Below are 17961 nucleotides of genomic sequence, written 5' to 3'. Positions count from 1 at the left end.
TGTTTTTCATGGTTCGAGCTAGGCCCCTTAGTTCCAGTGAAAGGAAATCTTAACGCACAGCATACAATGACATTCTAGACAGTTCTGTGCTTTGGGGAAGGCCCTTTCTTGTTTCAGCATGAAGCAAGTTCATTCAGCAATGTTCCAACATCTAGTGGAAAGCCTTCCGAGAAGAGTGGAGTCTGTTATAACAGCAAAATGGGGACCAACTCCATATTAATGCAGAGGATTTTTAGAACGATATGTTCGACGAGCAGGTGTCCACACTCTTTGGGTAATGTAGTGTAAGTTGGAATATAATTTAGACCAGAATTTCCCAAACTCAGTCTTTACCCTAGCACTACACAGCTGATTCAAATCATCTAAGCTTGATGAGTTGGTTATTTGAATCAGCTGTGTAGTGCTCGGTCAAAAACCAAAACATTCACCCAGGGCAGAGTTTTGGAAACCCTGGTTTAGACTGCAACCCATGTATGAAACATCGCAGGAGTGCTGATCTAGGATCAGTTCTGGCTTTCAGATCATAATAAGTTTAAATGGATGGGGGGATCCTTATACAAGATCAACACTCCTACTCTTGAGACATTTGGAATACAGCCCCAAGACTCATCAATTGACCACAACTATACATGCATACATCACCCCCGTGTGGAATATTGAAGAACTGCAAGAAGCATACCAAATAGCTCTCATGCTCTCAATAACAACATATTGTTCATACTCCTCTGATTTATTATAAACATCATAGACAACACATTTCCTAATGAATCAAAAAATAGAATCAATCATCTGTGTACTATGGCAGTTAGGTTTCAGGCACAGGTGTTAACACTATTGGCAGGTTGAAACTCATGCAGTTCAGTGAATGAGAGACTCCGACCCATTACTGTGGACACTCCTCATCAGCCCTCAATTTATGTTGTACAGCTGTGTCCACTGGTCTGATGACTCTGTCTTTTCACACATATTAATCCTTAAGAGTATATTGATGCACCCGTGTGTCAATCTAAGTAACATAATAATAATCCCCACCAAAATCCTGTCAGTTTAAGAGAAATATATATTTTTTTCATGGGCTGTGTCTCAATCCACCGCACCCGCCTATGTCGACATTCCACATCTGAGGCGTTTGTCAGACCGAGACATCTCGAAAATTGGTCTTCTCACAAAAAAAATCTTATTCCTTATGATACATTTTTGGACTGTCTTTTTTGCCATTTATGAATGTGTTATTCAATGCGTTTCTATGGGCTATAGTAGTAAAGGCCAAATTCAATATTTTAAGTAATACATTTATTAAATAGTACCAAAAACCAGATGTACACTACACAACTTTCCAAATCCTAACATCGCTGAGCCTCTCACATTAAACAACCATCTTTCCTGACGTTTTTTTGTCTTGACAATGTAGTGGTGCGCACACTAAACGACATGGCAAAGACAGGGGTCACACACTACAAGATTCTTCACTTGGTCGTTAGGATTCTCAATACCACGCTGTCTCGCGAAAATAATTATGTGATTAGATTGTTAACATAGCTACAACGAGCTGTGGCTCAAAGCAGCCTCAAACGTTTTCAGTCAGACACTCACGCTTGCCATACTGACTTGAAATATCTAGCAAACATTCTGAATTGAATAACATTGTTGTGAACTTCAGAGTTGCACCGATTTGACACTTTGGTTAAAGGCAAGTAAAAACTCATACTAGGAGTAGTTGTTGTAGTAGTAGTAGTAGTAGCAGTAGTAGTAGTAGTAGCTCACATTCTGGGTTATGAGAAATATCATCATCTCACTGGCACTGCAGATTGTGCCGATAAAATCAAACATTGATTGCCCTCAGATTGCGTATCTGACCTGCTCACATTAAATGAGCGTTGTGACGGCCAAACGCCTCGAGTAGGCAACGACAATTTCAAAAACTTGTCTGGGACAGCTAAATGGGGGCCAAAATCGTGTAACATACACCTGGCTTAAAGAAGTCGTACAATTCTAAATGAAATAGTTAAATTATCTATGGTATGACCAAAACAATTCCATGTTAGCTTAGTATTTTTTATATTTTAAGTGTTAATGTATTTTAACAGTTATAGCTTAGTGAATCATACTAGGTCCTTGATGCTCCTCGGGTGTGACATCACAGCTTGGCCTTAGGGACAGAGTCAGGGCTGGGGTACAGGTGTTGCCGTAGGAAGCTAAGGCTCTTTTCCCAACAGTCTTCCTGAGCATCGGCATGCGGCTTGGGGTACCCTCCCCACAACATGATCACTACAACACACAATCATTAGTTACATTGGGAGTAAAGAATTGGTTATACATATATCTTAGTTCAGGTGTGTATACTATAGGTGTGAGCTTTGTGTGTGTACAGAACCTTTCTGTCGTGTTTGCTGCACTATGAAGTTGCTGGCTCTGAAGTGGGGTGTGTAGGGCGGCTCAATGAGGTGTCCAGCATCAGGGTATTGTAGAATGGTCAGTAGGTGCTCGTTACCCGCTGCACGCATCATCTGGGCTATCTGCAGGTCAGAGGTCACATTCAGCGTCATTGAAAATGATGGATTTCATAGGAAGCTTGTAATCGTGTTTGTGTGTGTGTGTACTCACGTCCTTGGCAGACTCCACTGTGGCCCAGTTCTGATCATCCTCCCCGACGACCAACATCAATGGACACTTTATCCTCCCCATCTTTCAGAAGACAGGGCAATGAGTAAACAAACCCACTGTGTGTGTGTTTGTGTGTGTGTTGACTTACATCCACTTTCTCTCCAAGGTCGGTTGGGATGGGCAGAATGATGTCTCTCCAGACCACACGGCCCTCTTCATCAAATTGGGTCTTATACCCATCCCTGGCAATAAATAATTATGTTTTTAGTCTATATTTCTTTATTTGAACTGTATGTCACAAGCTTCATAATCACGGTACCTTACACCTTCACTTTGAACAGATTTGGGTTTATTTTTCAGCCACATCCCACTCACTCCTTCATCTTTCTAAACACTTCACCGATAGCCTTGTTGACCGGGTTGACGTGACTCCCACTGATACACACACAGCATCTGGGCTGGAATAAACAGGATTTATTGTTACACACTGAACAAACTCATAAGCTTATACACATGGTCAGTGTTGGGACAATAGCTTTCTGAATCTGAATTCACTCTATAAATACAAAGCTCCAAACTGGAGGAAAAAGAGGAGAGTGGGAGCGAGACTCACGCTGATGACTTTGGAGTAGGCTGCCAAGTTGAGGGCAACTGACGTGCCTAAGGAGAGACCAAACAGAGCAACTCTGTCCTTCATCACCAGAGGGTGCTCCTGCACAATCCTGAACGCTTTCTACATAACAAGAGAGATAGAACTCAAGTTCAAGTGATAAGGATACAATGTAGGATCCAATGTAGCAGATGCAATGTGATGTAATATAATGTGAAGTGATGTAATATAACAGTGAGTCTGGGTAAATGGTCACAGCAGGACTCTGCCCTCTCAGGGCCATTTCTGAACATTAAGACATGCACAACCTTGTAGGCACACACACAGTATGAGAATCACCTCAAAGTAGGTTTTAACGTCGATGTCTGAGGTTCTGTTCTTGTCATGGGAAAGGTACTCTAGCGCCATGGAAACAAAACCCTGTGACGCCAGGAGGCAGGAGCGGTACTCCACCAGCCCCCCACCCCCTCCCCACATATCCAACACCCCAGGGAAGGGTCCAGGACCTGGGGGTAAAAAGAGGGTCCCTCGGACTCCATGTTCCCTGATGTCAATTCTGCACACACCCGGTGCCATGTACCATCGTTCTGTGACAACGGTCGCTAGGGGAGACTGCTTGCTGAAGCCCTCAGTCATGTGCCCACTGTACACAGAGATGTGTACCACCATAGGAGTGAGGACATCCATCTTTCTCAACCTGAGAGACAGAGAGAGTTTATTTGACTTGTCCAGCCGGGCCTGGTCACCCTAAATTATCTGGTTTTCCTATGTAAAATTGACCCCAAATATTGAATTGCATTGGTGTGTTACCTGAGGCCTGTCCGACTGCCTGGAACAGGCTGCATGCTCCACAGGAGACCCATGGGCTCTGCTCCTTCATATGTTCCTCCAAGACTGGCATCCTTAGCAACTACATCAACAACAAAAAAGAGAAAGCGGCTTGAGTTTCTGTATTTTTTGTAATCAGAGCTTGTTTTTTCAGAGTTGTCAGTTGTCTGTTGACTGGGGCTCCCGAGTGGCACAGCAGTCTAAGGCACTGCATCTCAGTGCTAGAGGCATCAATACAGACACTCTGGTTCAATTCCAGGTTACATCACAACCAGCTGTGATTGGAATCCCATAGGGCAGTGCATAATTGGCCCAGTGCCATCAGGGTTTTGCCGGTGTAGGACGTCATTGTAAACAAGAATTTATTTAACTAGGCAAGACAGTAAAGAACATTATTATTATTATTTTTTTTAATTGCTTTCAAAACAACTGGGGAAAAAACAAGGTCAAATAATGATGTCAGTGAACTAACTACCTGTCACCGTGCCTTGGCCGTCGCTGGTGTAATGGCCGAACGCCTCCCAAAGGTCCTTATCCTCAGAGCGATGAAGGGAATGTAGCGTCACTGAGAGCGCTGGAGGTAAATTCCTCACAACTACCTGGATCTTCTCATCCACGAGCCCCCATGTTGGCTGCACTGACAGAAGCGGGAAAGTCCCAACCATGGTGGACAAACACCTGTAGAAAAAGACAAGACAGAAACAACCGAACACTGGTAAAGATGGTGGGATTGACATCCCATTTGTCCTGGCTTTAACCTGTGAAAACTGGTTGGCGACAGAACAAAATTGGCTACGAGTCACATTCGCTTCAAACTTCGTGTCCACATTTACTTACACGGAGTTATTCAACAATGACAAGTCAGAGACATGCTGACATAGAAAACCGCTCTGTGTAGTTACATAATTCTGGTGCGAGTAGACAAGTTTACTCGTGCAGGAAAGTACAAAGTCCGTGCGGCACTGCTCACAAAGTTGAGGGTGACAAAAATACTAGGATCGAAGCAAATGTAGGTGATTATAACGGCATAACAAATCATGCAAAACATTTACAGTTGACAGGAATATGTTAGTTAATGTAGCGACACCTCAGCTCTCAGCTCTCATAGCCGATTGTATCAACTTGAAAACAGTCTGAATGACATTAATGAAGGCTATGGATTGAGTAGAATATAATATAACTTTGTGCCAAGGATGCAAGTTGTATGTACATGTAGTTATTACTATGCATGAGATCCCCACATTGTAGCCTATACATTTAATATATTCACTGATCATGTACTCTACCTTAGCAAATGAAGGTGCAGTTTAGGTATGAATGTCTTTGAGATGATTTTTCAGTCAAATCCAATACCAGGAGTATCAAATTCCAGTCTTTGAATGATGCTGTGTCTGCATGTACAATTGAAGTCGGAAGACTTAGGTTGGAGTCATTAAAACTTGTTTTTCAACCACTCCACAAATTTCTTGTTAACCAACTATAGTTTTGTCAAGTCGGTTAGGACATCTACTTTGTGCATGACACAAGTAATTTTTCCAATAATTGTTTACAGACAGATTATTTCACTTATAATTCACTGTATCACAATTCCAGTGGGTCAGAAGTTTACATACACTAAGTTGACTGTCCCTTTAAACAGCTTAGAACATTCCAGAAAATGATGGCATGGCTTTAGAGGCTTCTGATAGGCTAATTGACATCATTTAAGTCAATTGGAGATGTACCTGTGGATGTTTTTCAAGGCCTACCTTCAAACCCAGTGCCTCTTTGCTTGACATCATGGGAAAATCAAAACAAATCAGCCAAGACCTCAGAAAAATAACTGTAGACCTCCACAAGTCTGGTTCATCCTTGGGAGCAATTTCCAAACGCCTGAAGGTACCACGTTCATCTGTACAAAAATAGTACGCAAGTATAAACACCATGGGACCACACAGCCGTCATTCCGCTCAGGAAGGAGATGCCTTCTGTCTCCTAGATATGAACGTACTTTGTTGCGAAAAGTGCAAATCAATCCCAGAACAACAGCAAAGGACCTTGTGAAGATGCTGGAGGAAACAGGTACAAACGTATCTATATCCACAGTAAAACAAGTCCTATATCGACATAACCTGAAAGGCTGCTCAGCAAGAAAGAAGCCATTGCTCCAAAACCGCCATAAAAAAGCCAGATTACGGTTTGCAACTGCACATGGGGACAAAGATTGGACTTTTTGGAGAAATGTCCTCTGGTGTGATGAACCAAAAATAGAACTGTTTGGCCATATTGACCATCATTATGTTTGGAGGACAAAGGTTGAGGCTTGCAAGCCGAAGAATCCCATCCCAACCGTGAAGCACGGGGCTGGCAGCATCATGTTGTGGGTGTGCTTTTCTGCAGGAGGGACTGGTGCACTTCACAAACTAGATGACATCATGAGGATGGAAAATTATGCGGATATATTGAAGCAACATCTCAAGACATCAGTCAGGAAGTTAAAGCTTGGTCGCAAATGAGTCTTCCAAATGGCTTAAGGACAACAAAGTCAAGGTATTGGAGTGGCCATCACAAAGCCCTGACATCAATCCCATAGAAAATTTGAGGGCAGAACTGAGAAAACATGTGCGAGCAAGGAGGCCTACAAACCTGACAAACCTACAAACCACCTGCTCTGTCAGGAGGAATGGGCCAAAATTCACCCAACTTATTGTGGGAAGCTTGTGGAAGGCTACCCGAAACGTTTGACCCAAGTTACACAATTTAAAATCAATGCTACCAAATACTAATTGAGTGAATGTAAACTTCTGACCCACTGGGAATGTGATGAAAGAAATAAAAGCTGAAAGAAATAATTCTCTACTATTATTCTGGCATTTCACATTCTGAAATAAAATGGTGATCCTAACTGACCTAAGACAGGGAATTTGTATTAGGATTAAATGTCAGGAATTGTGAAAAACTGAGTTTCAATGTATTTGTCCAAGGTGTATGTAAACTTCCGACTTCAACTGTATGTGTTACAATTATACACTTCAAAAGTGTTCACCAAGCTTGGTCCTGGGACATCAATGGTTACACATTGTAACTAATAGACTAGAAACAGGATTTAACTAGTTAAAGGCTGGTTTGTAATTCATTTTTAGAGAAAAAGAACTTAAAAACAGTACTCTACACTTCCTATGCATCATGTAAATACTCTAAAACCAGTTCATCTCAATATCCAATGTCCTTGAATTGAATTTATTTTGGGCAACATACATATACAACAAAATGCACAATGTGGACCCAGAGGATATCACTTGAAAGTATGAATTAAAACACTTATTTCCAAAGTGGTCCTCGATGGTAAAAACAATAACACATGGTTAAAAGACAAGCCAAAATTACAAACAACCATAAATTCATTAATTTATATTGACATCCTAAAAAGTGGCACTATTCGCTGCACTTCTCCCTAACCTTAAATCAACAATATTAATTTCACATTTAAACAATCTATTAATTGTACATCATACCAATCCTTCAAATAAATAAACCTGACAGGCAGAAGGGGCACAAGGGGCAATGGAGTGGTTTCCCTTACTTAGACAACCTTGCCAAATGAAAAACTTTGCCTGCTTTTTAAAGCTATTTTTACTTTTTATTTGCTTGATCTCCAAGGGAAGGCTATTCCACAGAAAAATGCCTGGCAAGGAAATACGTGCTGTGTTGGTTATAGACCTGTAACGGCTGTCTGGAAGAGGGAACCAAGGTGCAGCAGAGGATGTGTTCATCATTAGAATTTTAATTCAAATAAACAAGAGAACACTACAAAATGAACAAAAACGACAGCAAACAGTCCTGTTAGGAAAATACTCAAAACAGAAACAATTACCCACAAAACCCAAAGGAAAAACATGCTCCTTATGTGTGACTCCCAATCAGCAGCAACGAGCTTCAGCTGTGCCTGATTGGGAGCCACACACATGGCCCAAAACAAAGAAATACCAAAACATAGAAAAAGGAACATAGAACGCCCACCCAATGTAACACCCTGGCCTAACCAAAATAAAGAACAAAAAACCCCTCTCTATGGCCAGGGCGTTACAAGACCATATCAATGTGATTTTTCATGTAACCTGGGGCGCAGTCATTTAAGATGTCAAACATATGATTAAGTTTAAGTTGCTCCACTCTGGACTCCAAAGGTAACAAGCAAACCTCCCAGAACTCCTATGTGGGTCCTAGGGGGGACATTCAGCATACACCTGATAACATTATTTTGCATGACCTGCGTTCTCTTTTTCAGCTTTTTTGATAGCCCACTATACCAAGCAGAGCAGGCATCATCGAAATGACACTGAATCAAGGTTGAGACAAGCAGTTTATTAACTTTAATGATAAAATATCTAGTGTAACGATATAAAAATGTCAATTTGTTTGCCATTTTAAAAATAATTTTAGCAGCAATCAGGTCTCCAGAAAGGGATTGATCTAGGGACACACCAAGATAAGTTACACTTGTTTTAGATTCAATCTCCTTGCCTGCACAGTTTACTGTTATCTTGTCAGCCCTAAGCAATCTATTCTTCTGTTCCAAGACCTAAACCAATTCACTGCTACATAATTTAGACCCATGCATTTCAGTTTCATCAGGATAATATCGTGGTCTACAGTGTCAAAAGCTTTCTGCAAGTCCAATATGACCATACCTGTATAGTTCCCCTTCTCACTTTCCTGCTTAATGTGTTCAAAAAGGTGGATAAGGCAAGTAACAGTGGAATGAGCTGTTCTATAACTAGATTGTAAATTCATAAAGAAGTTTGTGCTCAAGAAGGTAATGTATCCCTCAAGTTGATTAAAAACAAATCTCTCAACAACTGTGGATAAGGTGCTGTGGATTGACACAGGCCCGTACCTTCCTACATTTGTTTTAATGCTCTTCTTGTGGAGTGGAACCACCTGGGCTGTTTTGAGATCCTTGGGAAATGTACCACTACTAATAGAAAGGTCTACAATATGTTTCATCATTTTAGCAGTGACGCAAGCACTATCCTTATGAATCTCGCAGGAAGGTTATCCAGCCCAGTTGCTTTGTTTGTGCTCATTAAGCATAGTAGTGTCACGTCCTGACCATAGAGAGCTCGTATTTTTCTATGGTAGAGTAGGTCAGGGTGTGACTGGGGGGTTTTGTCTAGTTTATTTATTTCTATGTTTGGTTCTAATTTCTTTTTTCTATGTTGGGGTTTTTGTCGAGTTAAAATGTTCTATGTTGTGTTCTAGGTTCTTTTTTTCTAGGTTGGGGTTTTCGTATGATTCCCAATTAGAGGCAGCTGGTCATCGTTGTCTTTAATTGGGGATCATATTTAAGTTGTTGTTTTTCCCACTAGTGTTTGTGGGAGATTATTTCGAGTTTATGCATGTAGCACCTCTTCGTCACAGTTTGTTGTTTTTGGTTATAGTTTATTGTCTGTCTTGCATAGTTTCACATATAAATAAAGATGTGGAACGATACGCACGCTGCACCTTGGTCTCTTTCATACGACAACCGTGACAGAATCTCCCACCACCAAAGGACCAAGCAGCGTGCCCAGGAGGAGCAGGGATCCTGGGCCCGGTAGAGAAGAGAGTGGAGGACATCCTGGACCTGGGAGGAGGTAATGGCAGGGGACAAGACCCTGCCATGGAAGCAGGCGGAGACAGCGAGAGAGGAACGGTGATGATACGAGGAACTAGCACGGAAACGACGGAAGCCCGATAGGCAGCTCCCAATTTTTTTGGGGGGGGGGGCACACGGGGAGATTGGCGGAGTCAGGGTTGAGAACTGAGCCAACTCCCCGTGCTTACCGTGGGGAGCTTGTGACCAGTCAGGCACCGTGTTATGCGGTAATGCGCACTGTATCTCCAGTGCGCATTCATAGCCCGGTGCGCACTGTGCCTGCGCCCCGCATTTGCCGGGCTAAAGTGAGCATGTAGCCAGGACGGGTTGTGCCGGCTCAGCGCTCCTGGTCTCCGGTGTATCTCCTCGGTCCAGGATATCCTGCACCAGCTCTACGCACTGTGTCGCCAGTGCGCCTCCACTACCCAGTACGTCCTGTGCCTGTTCCCCGCACTCTCCCTGAAGTGCGTGTTCCCAGTCAGGTATGTCCTGTGCCTCCTCCTCGCACTCTCCCTGAGGTGCGTGTCACTAGTCCGGTGCCACCTGTACCGGTCCCACGCATCAGGCCTCCAGTACGCCTCCCCAGTCTAGTACGTCCTGTGCCTGCTTCTCGCACTCGCCCTGATGTGCGTGTCACCAGTCCCGGCTCCACCCACTAGGCCTCCAGTGCGCCTGCCCAGTCCGGCGACAGTCCCCAGCCCAGAGCTTCCGGCGACAGTCCCCAGCCCAGAGCTTCCGGCGACAGTCCCCAGCCCGGGCCTTCCGGCGACAGTCCCCAGCCCGGGCCTTCCGGCGACAGTCCCCAGTCCGGAGCTTCCAGCGACAGTCCCCAGTCCAGAGCCCGGAGCCTCCAGCGACGGCCCGGAGCCTCCAGCGACGGCCCGGAGCCTCCACCGATGCTGGCGGGTTCGCAGGAAGAGAGGGTTCTTCGTCCTGCACCAGAGCCGCCTCCTATGCTAGTGGGTTCGCAGGATGAGAGGGTTCTTCGTCCCGCACCTGAACCGCCTCCGATGCGGGAGGATCCGCGGGATGAGAAGGTTCTTCATGCTGCACCAAAGCCGCCACCAACACTAGACACCACCCCTAACCCTCCCTTTTGGTTTCAGGTTTTGCGGCCGGACCTTTGGGGGGGTGGGTACTGTCACGTCCTGATCATAGAGAGCTCGTATTTTTCTATGGTAGAGTAGGTCAGGGCGTGACTGGGGGGTTTTGTCTAGTTTATTTATTTCTATGTTTGGTTCTAGTTTATTTTTTTTATGTTGGGGTTTTTGTCTAGTTTACATTTTCTATGTTGTGTTCAAGGTTATTTTTTCTGTGTTGGTTTTTGCCTAGTTTACATTTTCTATGTTGTGTTCTAGGTTCTTTTTTCTAGGTTGTGGTTTTCGTATGATTCCCAATTAGAGCCAGCTGCTCATCGTTGTCTCTAATTGGGGATCATATTTAAGTTGTTGTTTTTCCCACTAGTGTTTGTGGGAGATTATTTTGATTTCATGCATGTAGCACCTCTTCGTCACGGTTTGTTGTTTTGTTTATAGTTTATTGTCTGTCTTGCATAGTTTCACATAGAAATAAAGATGTGGAACGATAAGCACGCTGCGCCTTGGTCTCTTTCATACGACAACCGTGACAAGTAGATTGTTAACGTTGCCCTCTGTTACCATGCACAGCTCAAACAAATAATTTGTGATACCTTTGCTATGGTAAAAGTTGTTAATGAAAGACTAGCCAGTGTCCAGAACAGTTAGGTAACTTATTAACTAGAGATGAGGTTATAGTGGTAAATAATTTAATTTCAACCAGTAGAGAATGTGAAACGCTTTATTGAAAGAAGTTCATTATCCAAGTGTTATAAATACATGCATTATACATATTATAATTGTAATATTATAAATAGAAGTTCAATCTGTACCTCAATACACATCTTTGGGGGGCATTATAAAAACAGAGGAAGAAAGAGGAGGTGGCGAGAGAGGTGTAAAAGACAGAAAGGGAAAGAGGTAAGAATATAGGAGCAGGGAAGGCAGCATATGACTAATGAATCAGTGTTACCCATATATTCTCTCAGTTCATACAATTACATAAGTGTCTCTAGTAGAGGTCGACCGATTATGATTTTTCAAAGCAGATAACGATTATTGGAGGACCAAAAAAAGCCAATACTGATTAATCGGCCGATATTTATTTGTAATAATGACAATGACGACAATACTGAATGAACACTTTTATTTTAAGTTAATATAATACACCAATAAAATCAATTTAGCCTCAAATAAATAATGAAACATGTTCAATTAATCACTAATACATGTATGTTTTGTTCGATAAAGTTCATATTAATATCCAAAAATCTCAGTTTACATTGGCGCGTTATGTTCAGTAATGTTTTGCCTCCAAAATCCTTTGATTTTGCAGAGAGCCTTATCAATTTACAGAAATACTCCTAAAAGTTGACACAACATAGGTGTTTTACAAAGAATTAAAGATACACTTCTCCTTCATGCAACCACTGTGTCAGATTTCAAAAAAGCTTTACGGCAAAAGCACACCATGCAATAATCTGAGTACAGCGCTCAGGCACCAAAACAAGCCATACAGATACCCGTTATGGAGTCAACAAAAGTCAGAAATAGCATTATAAATATTCACTTACCTTTGATCTTCATCGGAATGCACTCCCAGGAATCCCAGTTCCACAATAAATGTTTGTTTTGTTCGATAAAGTTCATATTTATGTCCAAATACCTCCCTTTTGTTCGCGCGTTCAGTCCAAATGCAAAATGCGCGAGCACTAAGTTCAGACAAAAGTAAAAAAAGTTCAATTACAGTTCGTAGAAACATGTCAAACGATGTATAGAACCAATCTTTAGGATGTTTTTTATCATAAATCTTCAATATTCCAACCGGACAATTCCTATGTCGTAAGAAATGAAAAGGAACTCAGCTCGCTCTCACGGCCGTGCGCATGACTGAGCTCATGGAAATTTTCCAGACACCTGATTCCAATAGCTCTTATTCTCTTCCCATTCACAGTAGAAGCAAGATACAACGTTCTAAAGACTGTTGACATCTAGTGGAAGCCTTAGGAAGTGCAATATGACCCCATTTACACTGTATATTGGATAGGCAATCACTTGAAAAACTACAAACCTCAGATTTCCCACTTCCTGGTTGGATTTGGCTCAGGTTTTCGCCTGCCATATGAGTTCTGTTATACTCACAGACATCATTCAAACAGTTTTAGAAACTTCAGAGTGTTTTCTATCCAAATATACTAATACTATGCACATCTTAGCTTCTGGGCCGGAGTAGCGGGCAGTTTACTCTGGGCATGCTTTTCATCCGGACGTCAAAATACTGCCCCCTAGCCCAAAGAGGTTAAAAGAGCCTTTGTTGTGCATAGTGTAGTCTATGGTGTTGCCAAGGAACAGCATCATCTTCAAATAAGTAGGAGGTGAAGATCTCCCGCACACTGATTGCCTCTCTTGCTGCGTTGTTAGACCCCATCCTTGAAACATCCTGCAGAGCAGCAGACTTCTCTCAACTTTGAAGTTGTTGTATGTTAGGTTAATATTTTTCTTCAGTGTTGTCACATTGGTAACAATGATTCGGGAGACAGACTCAGACAGACCGGAATGCGTAATCGTTTTTGTTAATCATACCCCAAATTATGGCACGCCATGTAAGGGCACAGGGACGAAGACCAAACAAACACGTAACAAAAACACAGGGTTGAAACCCAAGCAAAAGAACGAGGAGTACCTCAAATAAATGACACACACGCACAATGATTAACCCACGGGACGAGACTAGTAATCATCTGGCAATCTTGGCACGAAAGCTAAAACACACAGCACAGGTACTGACACGCACCGACGGACATTGTAACAATAATCGACAGCACTATGGGGACCAAAGGGCACATATATACAAATACAATCAGTGGGAATAGGGGCAGGGGTGCGCAATGAAATTTCCAGAGGGATCCGTGACAAGTGTAGTACATTGAAAGGGGGAATCTCCTGAGGACCTACCAGTTGACCAGGAGCACTATCCTGTCCTGGAGGCCAAACAAGTCAGTACCAACTACTACAACTTCTGTATAACATATCTGTGGTGCGTAACAGCACAATCACTGATCGGGAATTCGGTTTTACCATCATTCAGGGTAAACAATGTGAAAAACATTGCATTGCACGAAGTAACATAATAAACACCATTAAAACATTTAGGTTTGGTGCAAAATTGTTGGTAGATAACATTACCAGCCATAACGTTATAATTAGCAGTGTCCCAGCCATAACTTCCCATATAGTAGACGTCCAGCTCCTGATGCACAAGGCAAGTTGATGGACAGGAGAGCTTGCGTGTTTGAGGATAGCGGGGGATAGTAATGGACAGAGTGAGTGTGTGGGTTGGTAGGGGAGAATAAGATCTAAGAGATAAAGGTGCAGAGTCCACTGAATGTGATATCAATACATAGTCAGCCTGGTACTGTAACATGGCTGTGTATGGATTGTACCTGCTCTTAATGTCACACAAGCATACACACAATCTCTCTCTGTCTCTCCCTCCCTGTTGAATATGTACTTGATATGTAAACTAAGTCTAATATAAACATCCGTTATTGAAGGAAACTCTCTGTATGTACATGTTTAGAATAACTGGTATAAGCCTAGGTTTAGGCGTGGAGCTCTTGTGACATATGAAAACATATAGTCCCATGCCAGATCGCGTTATATATTCCATATCTTTACAGCATAATGTCCTACAATCTCAGACATAATATGTACAGGTGAAATAGGTCACATTGAGATGGCAAATATAATGGCATGTATAATGGCGCCGGAGGAGATGGCTGTCTTTTTATGGTCTCCTAACCAATTGTGCTATTGTGTGTTTTTTCGCGTTATTTGTAACTTATTTTGTACATAATGTTTCTGCCACTGTCTCTTATGACTGAAAAGAGCTTCTAGATATCAGGACAAAGATTACTCACTTGGTACTGGACAAAGATTTTTTTCTCTGACAAGTCAACCCAAATCCCTGTGATTCATATGAGAAAGAGACAGAGATATAGTGGACAACTTACAATCATAGGATAACAAAATAGATTAACTACGATCACGAATATCCTAACAACCGGACATTAAAAACTGTAATATCTTATGTTTCACCGAGTAGTGGCTGAACGACGACATGAATAGCATACGGCTGACGGGGTTTACGCTACATCGGCAACATAGAACAGCAACCTCTGGTAAGACAAGGGTTGGCGGTCTGTGTATATTTGTTAACAACAGCTGGTGCACGAAATCTAATAGTAAGGAAGTCCCGAGGTTTTGCTCGCCTGAGGTAGAGCATCTCATGATAAGCTGTAGACCACACTATTTACCAAGAGAGTTTATCATCTATATTATTCGTAGGTAGCTGTCTATTTACCACCACAAACCGATGCTGGCACTAAGACCGCACTCAATGAGCTGTATACGGCCATAAGCAAACAGGAAAACGCTCACCCAGTGGCGGTGCTCCTAGTCGCCGGGGACTTTTAATGCAGGGAAACTTAATTCCGTTTTGTCTCATTTCTACCAGCATGTTAAATGTGCAACCAGAGGGAAAAAAACTCTAGACTATCTTTATTCCACACACAGAAATGCGGCCTCCATTTGGCAAATCTGACCATAATTCTATCCTCCTGATTCCTGCTCACAAGCAAAAACTAAAGCAGGAAGCACCAGTGGCTCAGTCAATAAAGCAGTGGTCAGACAACGCAGATGCTTAGCTACAGAACTGTTTTGTCTTCACTGACATTTTCAACCTGTCCCTGAATGAATCTGTAATACCAACATGTTTCTAGCAGACCACCATAGTCCCTGTGCCCAAGAACACTAAGGTAACCTGCCTAAATGACTACATCTGTAGCCATGAAGTGCTTTGAAAGGCTGGTCATAGCTCACATCAACACCATTATCCCAGAAACCCTAGACCCACTCCAATTTGCATACCACCCCAACAGATCCACAGATGATACAATCTCTATTGCACTCCACACTGCCCTTTCCCACCTTGACAAAAGGAACACCTATGTGAGAATGCTATTCATTGACTACAGCTTAGCATTGAAAACCATAGTGCCCTCAAAGCTCATCACTAAGCTAAGGACCCTGGGACTAAACACCTCCCTCTGCAACTGGATCCTGGACTTCCTGACGGGCCATTCCCAGATGGTAAGGGTAGGTAACAACAAATCTGCCACACTGATCCTCAACATAGGGGCCCCTCAGGGGTGCATGCCCAGTCCCCTCATGTACTCCCTGTTCACTCATGACTTCATGGCCAGGCACAACTCCAACACCATCATTAAGTTTGCCGACGACACAACAGTGGTAGGCCTGATCACCAACAAAGATGAGACAGCCTATAGGGAGGTCGTCAGAGACCTGGCAGTGTGGTGCCAGGATAACAACCTCTCCCTCAACGTGATCAAGTCAAAGGAGATGATTGTGGACTACAGGAAATGGAGGACCGAGCACGCCCCCATTCTCATCGACGGGGCTGCAGTGGAGCAGGTTGAGAGCTTCAAGTTCCTTGGTGTCTACATCACCAACAAACTAATGTCATGTCTTTGGGGTACCATTAAACTGAAGACATGTTTATCAATTAACTCCCTGTAATTATTATCACGCGATTAAACTGATTAATCGTTTAATTGTAATTAACTAGGAGATCGGGGCACCAAGGAAAATATTCAGATTACAAAGTTATAATTTTCCTAATATAACTTTCCTACATTATAACCTTATATATTATATTCTATTATAGTATAGGCCGATTATCTTCTGGTTTAAATGGTGTATTTTACCTCGTGTCCAGTCTCATTCCAAACGTCGTAAATTGTTGTATCTGCACAAACCCAGTCTTTACTAAAATCATCCATACATCAATTGTCTTAAAATCATTTATTTACTAAACTAAGTAATTCACAGAAAGTATACAAACAGTAATTATCATCACAAAGAATTGGTAGAGTAATGTGCCCTAGTGGGCTAAAACAGGCGTGGCTGGTGTCTTGTTCAACAATGGGTCATAAAAGTTCAGCTGAGGAGGTACACAGAGTTCATTAATATTAACAATTGATATGCTAATCCTTTGCACATGAACGCTCACTCATTCGAGAACAATAGCAAACAATATATATTTACGCTCAGTGTGTCGTCGGGATCCTTGTTGGAGCGTCGTTCTGTTGGAGAGTTCTCTCTCTCTCTCTCTCTCTCGGTTAGAATGGATCTTTCAAAGCGACATTCATTAATGTCGTTATAGAATGGATGTTTCGTTGGTCTTCGCGTTCAATTATATAATTTCTAGCTGCAGACTATTAATTAATATCAAAGACTTGTTCTTATTCTGTCGGTATCAATAGTCTAAAAGTTAACCACGTGGTATAGTTCACTTTCAGTAGAGTACTTGGATGGTTAAACCTATTGGCCAACTTGCAATGGAGTGGAGGCCTGGTCTGCAGAAAGTAGATCAGGGTGGGGTTTTATAGTGACCATAGAACAGGCTTGTCAAATGACGCCTGGTCCTGTCTGTGTCCCTGGGGGCGTGCCGATGACTGAGTTAAGCTTGGTACAGAAATACAATTCTATCACATTAACATCAGTACATAGCATCTCAATGTATTACAAATAGCTTTATCCTTATTAATACATTCTATACAACCATGTGGATGCAAGTCTCATCGCTGAGGCTATTATATAAACAGTTTTATGGTAATATGGCTATATTGTCTCTTCTGAGTATCACAAAATTGAACCAAGCGGACCAGTTCGTAGCTGGATTCTTCACCAGTCTTCCATACCTTCTCCAGAACACAAATGTCGCTTGGCTCCCCAATTCTGTGAGTTGGAAGAATTTCCTGTGTCTCTCTATGGGCCATGTGGCAAGAGATTCTCCTGGAATTTTACCACTCCTTCACACAGGGACTGGGTGGGGGAAGGTAGGTTGGGGGATGGTGCAAGGGGGGAGGGGGTCAACTGTCCTCCCTGTACTCAAAGAGGCCAACGTCATGACACTAACATGGTCCAAACACTCCAAGACAGTCGTGAAGAGGGCACGACAAAGCCTATTCCCCCTCAGGAGACTGAAAAGATTTGGCATGGGTCCTCAGATCCTCAAAAAGTTCTACAGCTGCACCATCAAGAGCATCCTGACTGGTTGCATCACTGCCTGGTATGGCAACTTCTCGGCCTCCAACTGCAAGGCACTACAGAGGGTTGTGTATACGGCCCAGTACATCACTGGG

General features: G+C 42.7%; 1 protein-coding gene across 6 annotated transcripts; it reads right to left on the bottom strand.

Annotated features, from left to right (window-relative positions):
* Positions 1-709: 709 nt before the first annotated feature.
* LOC106576042 (acyl-coenzyme A thioesterase 5) lies at positions 710-17149 on the bottom strand. 6 transcript variants are annotated; one of them, XM_082963805.1, is made up of 10 exons: positions 16862-17149; positions 4518-4720; positions 4025-4124; positions 3554-3911; positions 3218-3337; positions 2980-3062; positions 2753-2846; positions 2605-2685; positions 2375-2516; positions 710-2268 (listed from the first exon to the last, which is right to left on the bottom strand). In XM_082963805.1, the coding sequence occupies exons 2-10, from the start codon at positions 4705-4707 to the stop codon at positions 2138-2140; spliced, it is 1299 nt and encodes a 432-aa protein (XP_082819931.1). In that variant the 5' UTR covers positions 4708-4720; positions 16862-17149; the 3' UTR covers positions 710-2137. The 6 variants fall into 6 exon arrangements, with proteins under 6 accessions (XP_082819931.1, XP_045555650.1, XP_082819930.1 ...); XM_045699694.2 differs by lacking the exon at positions 16862-17149 and adding an exon at positions 12807-13164; XM_082963804.1 differs by lacking the exon at positions 16862-17149 and adding an exon at positions 12310-12686 and having other exon boundaries at positions 2375-2512; positions 2601-2685.
* Positions 17150-17961: the final 812 nt, after the last annotated feature.

The sequence above is a fragment of the Salmo salar genome, chromosome 17, assembly GCF_965601325.2.
Source record: "Salmo salar chromosome 17, fSalSal1, whole genome shotgun sequence".
NCBI lineage: Eukaryota > Metazoa > Chordata > Actinopteri > Salmoniformes > Salmonidae > Salmo > Salmo salar.
The sequence above is the reverse complement of the archived record's forward strand: the minus strand, read 5'-3'. Positions and strand labels throughout refer to the sequence as shown.

Coding starts and splice junctions, on each gene's coding strand:
- LOC106576042 (XM_082963804.1), bottom strand. CDS start 12,497: ATGTTTCTACGAACTGTAATTGAACTTTTTTTACTTTTGTCTGAACTT. Junction 4,721..12,309: donor CATTCCGATGAAGATCAAAG/GTAAGTGAATAT, acceptor CTTTTTCTACAG/GTGTTTGTCCACCATGGTTG. Junction 2,513..2,600: donor GGAGTCTGCCAAGGACGTGA/GTACACACACAC, acceptor ACCTGCAGATAG/CCCAGATGATGCGTGCAGCG.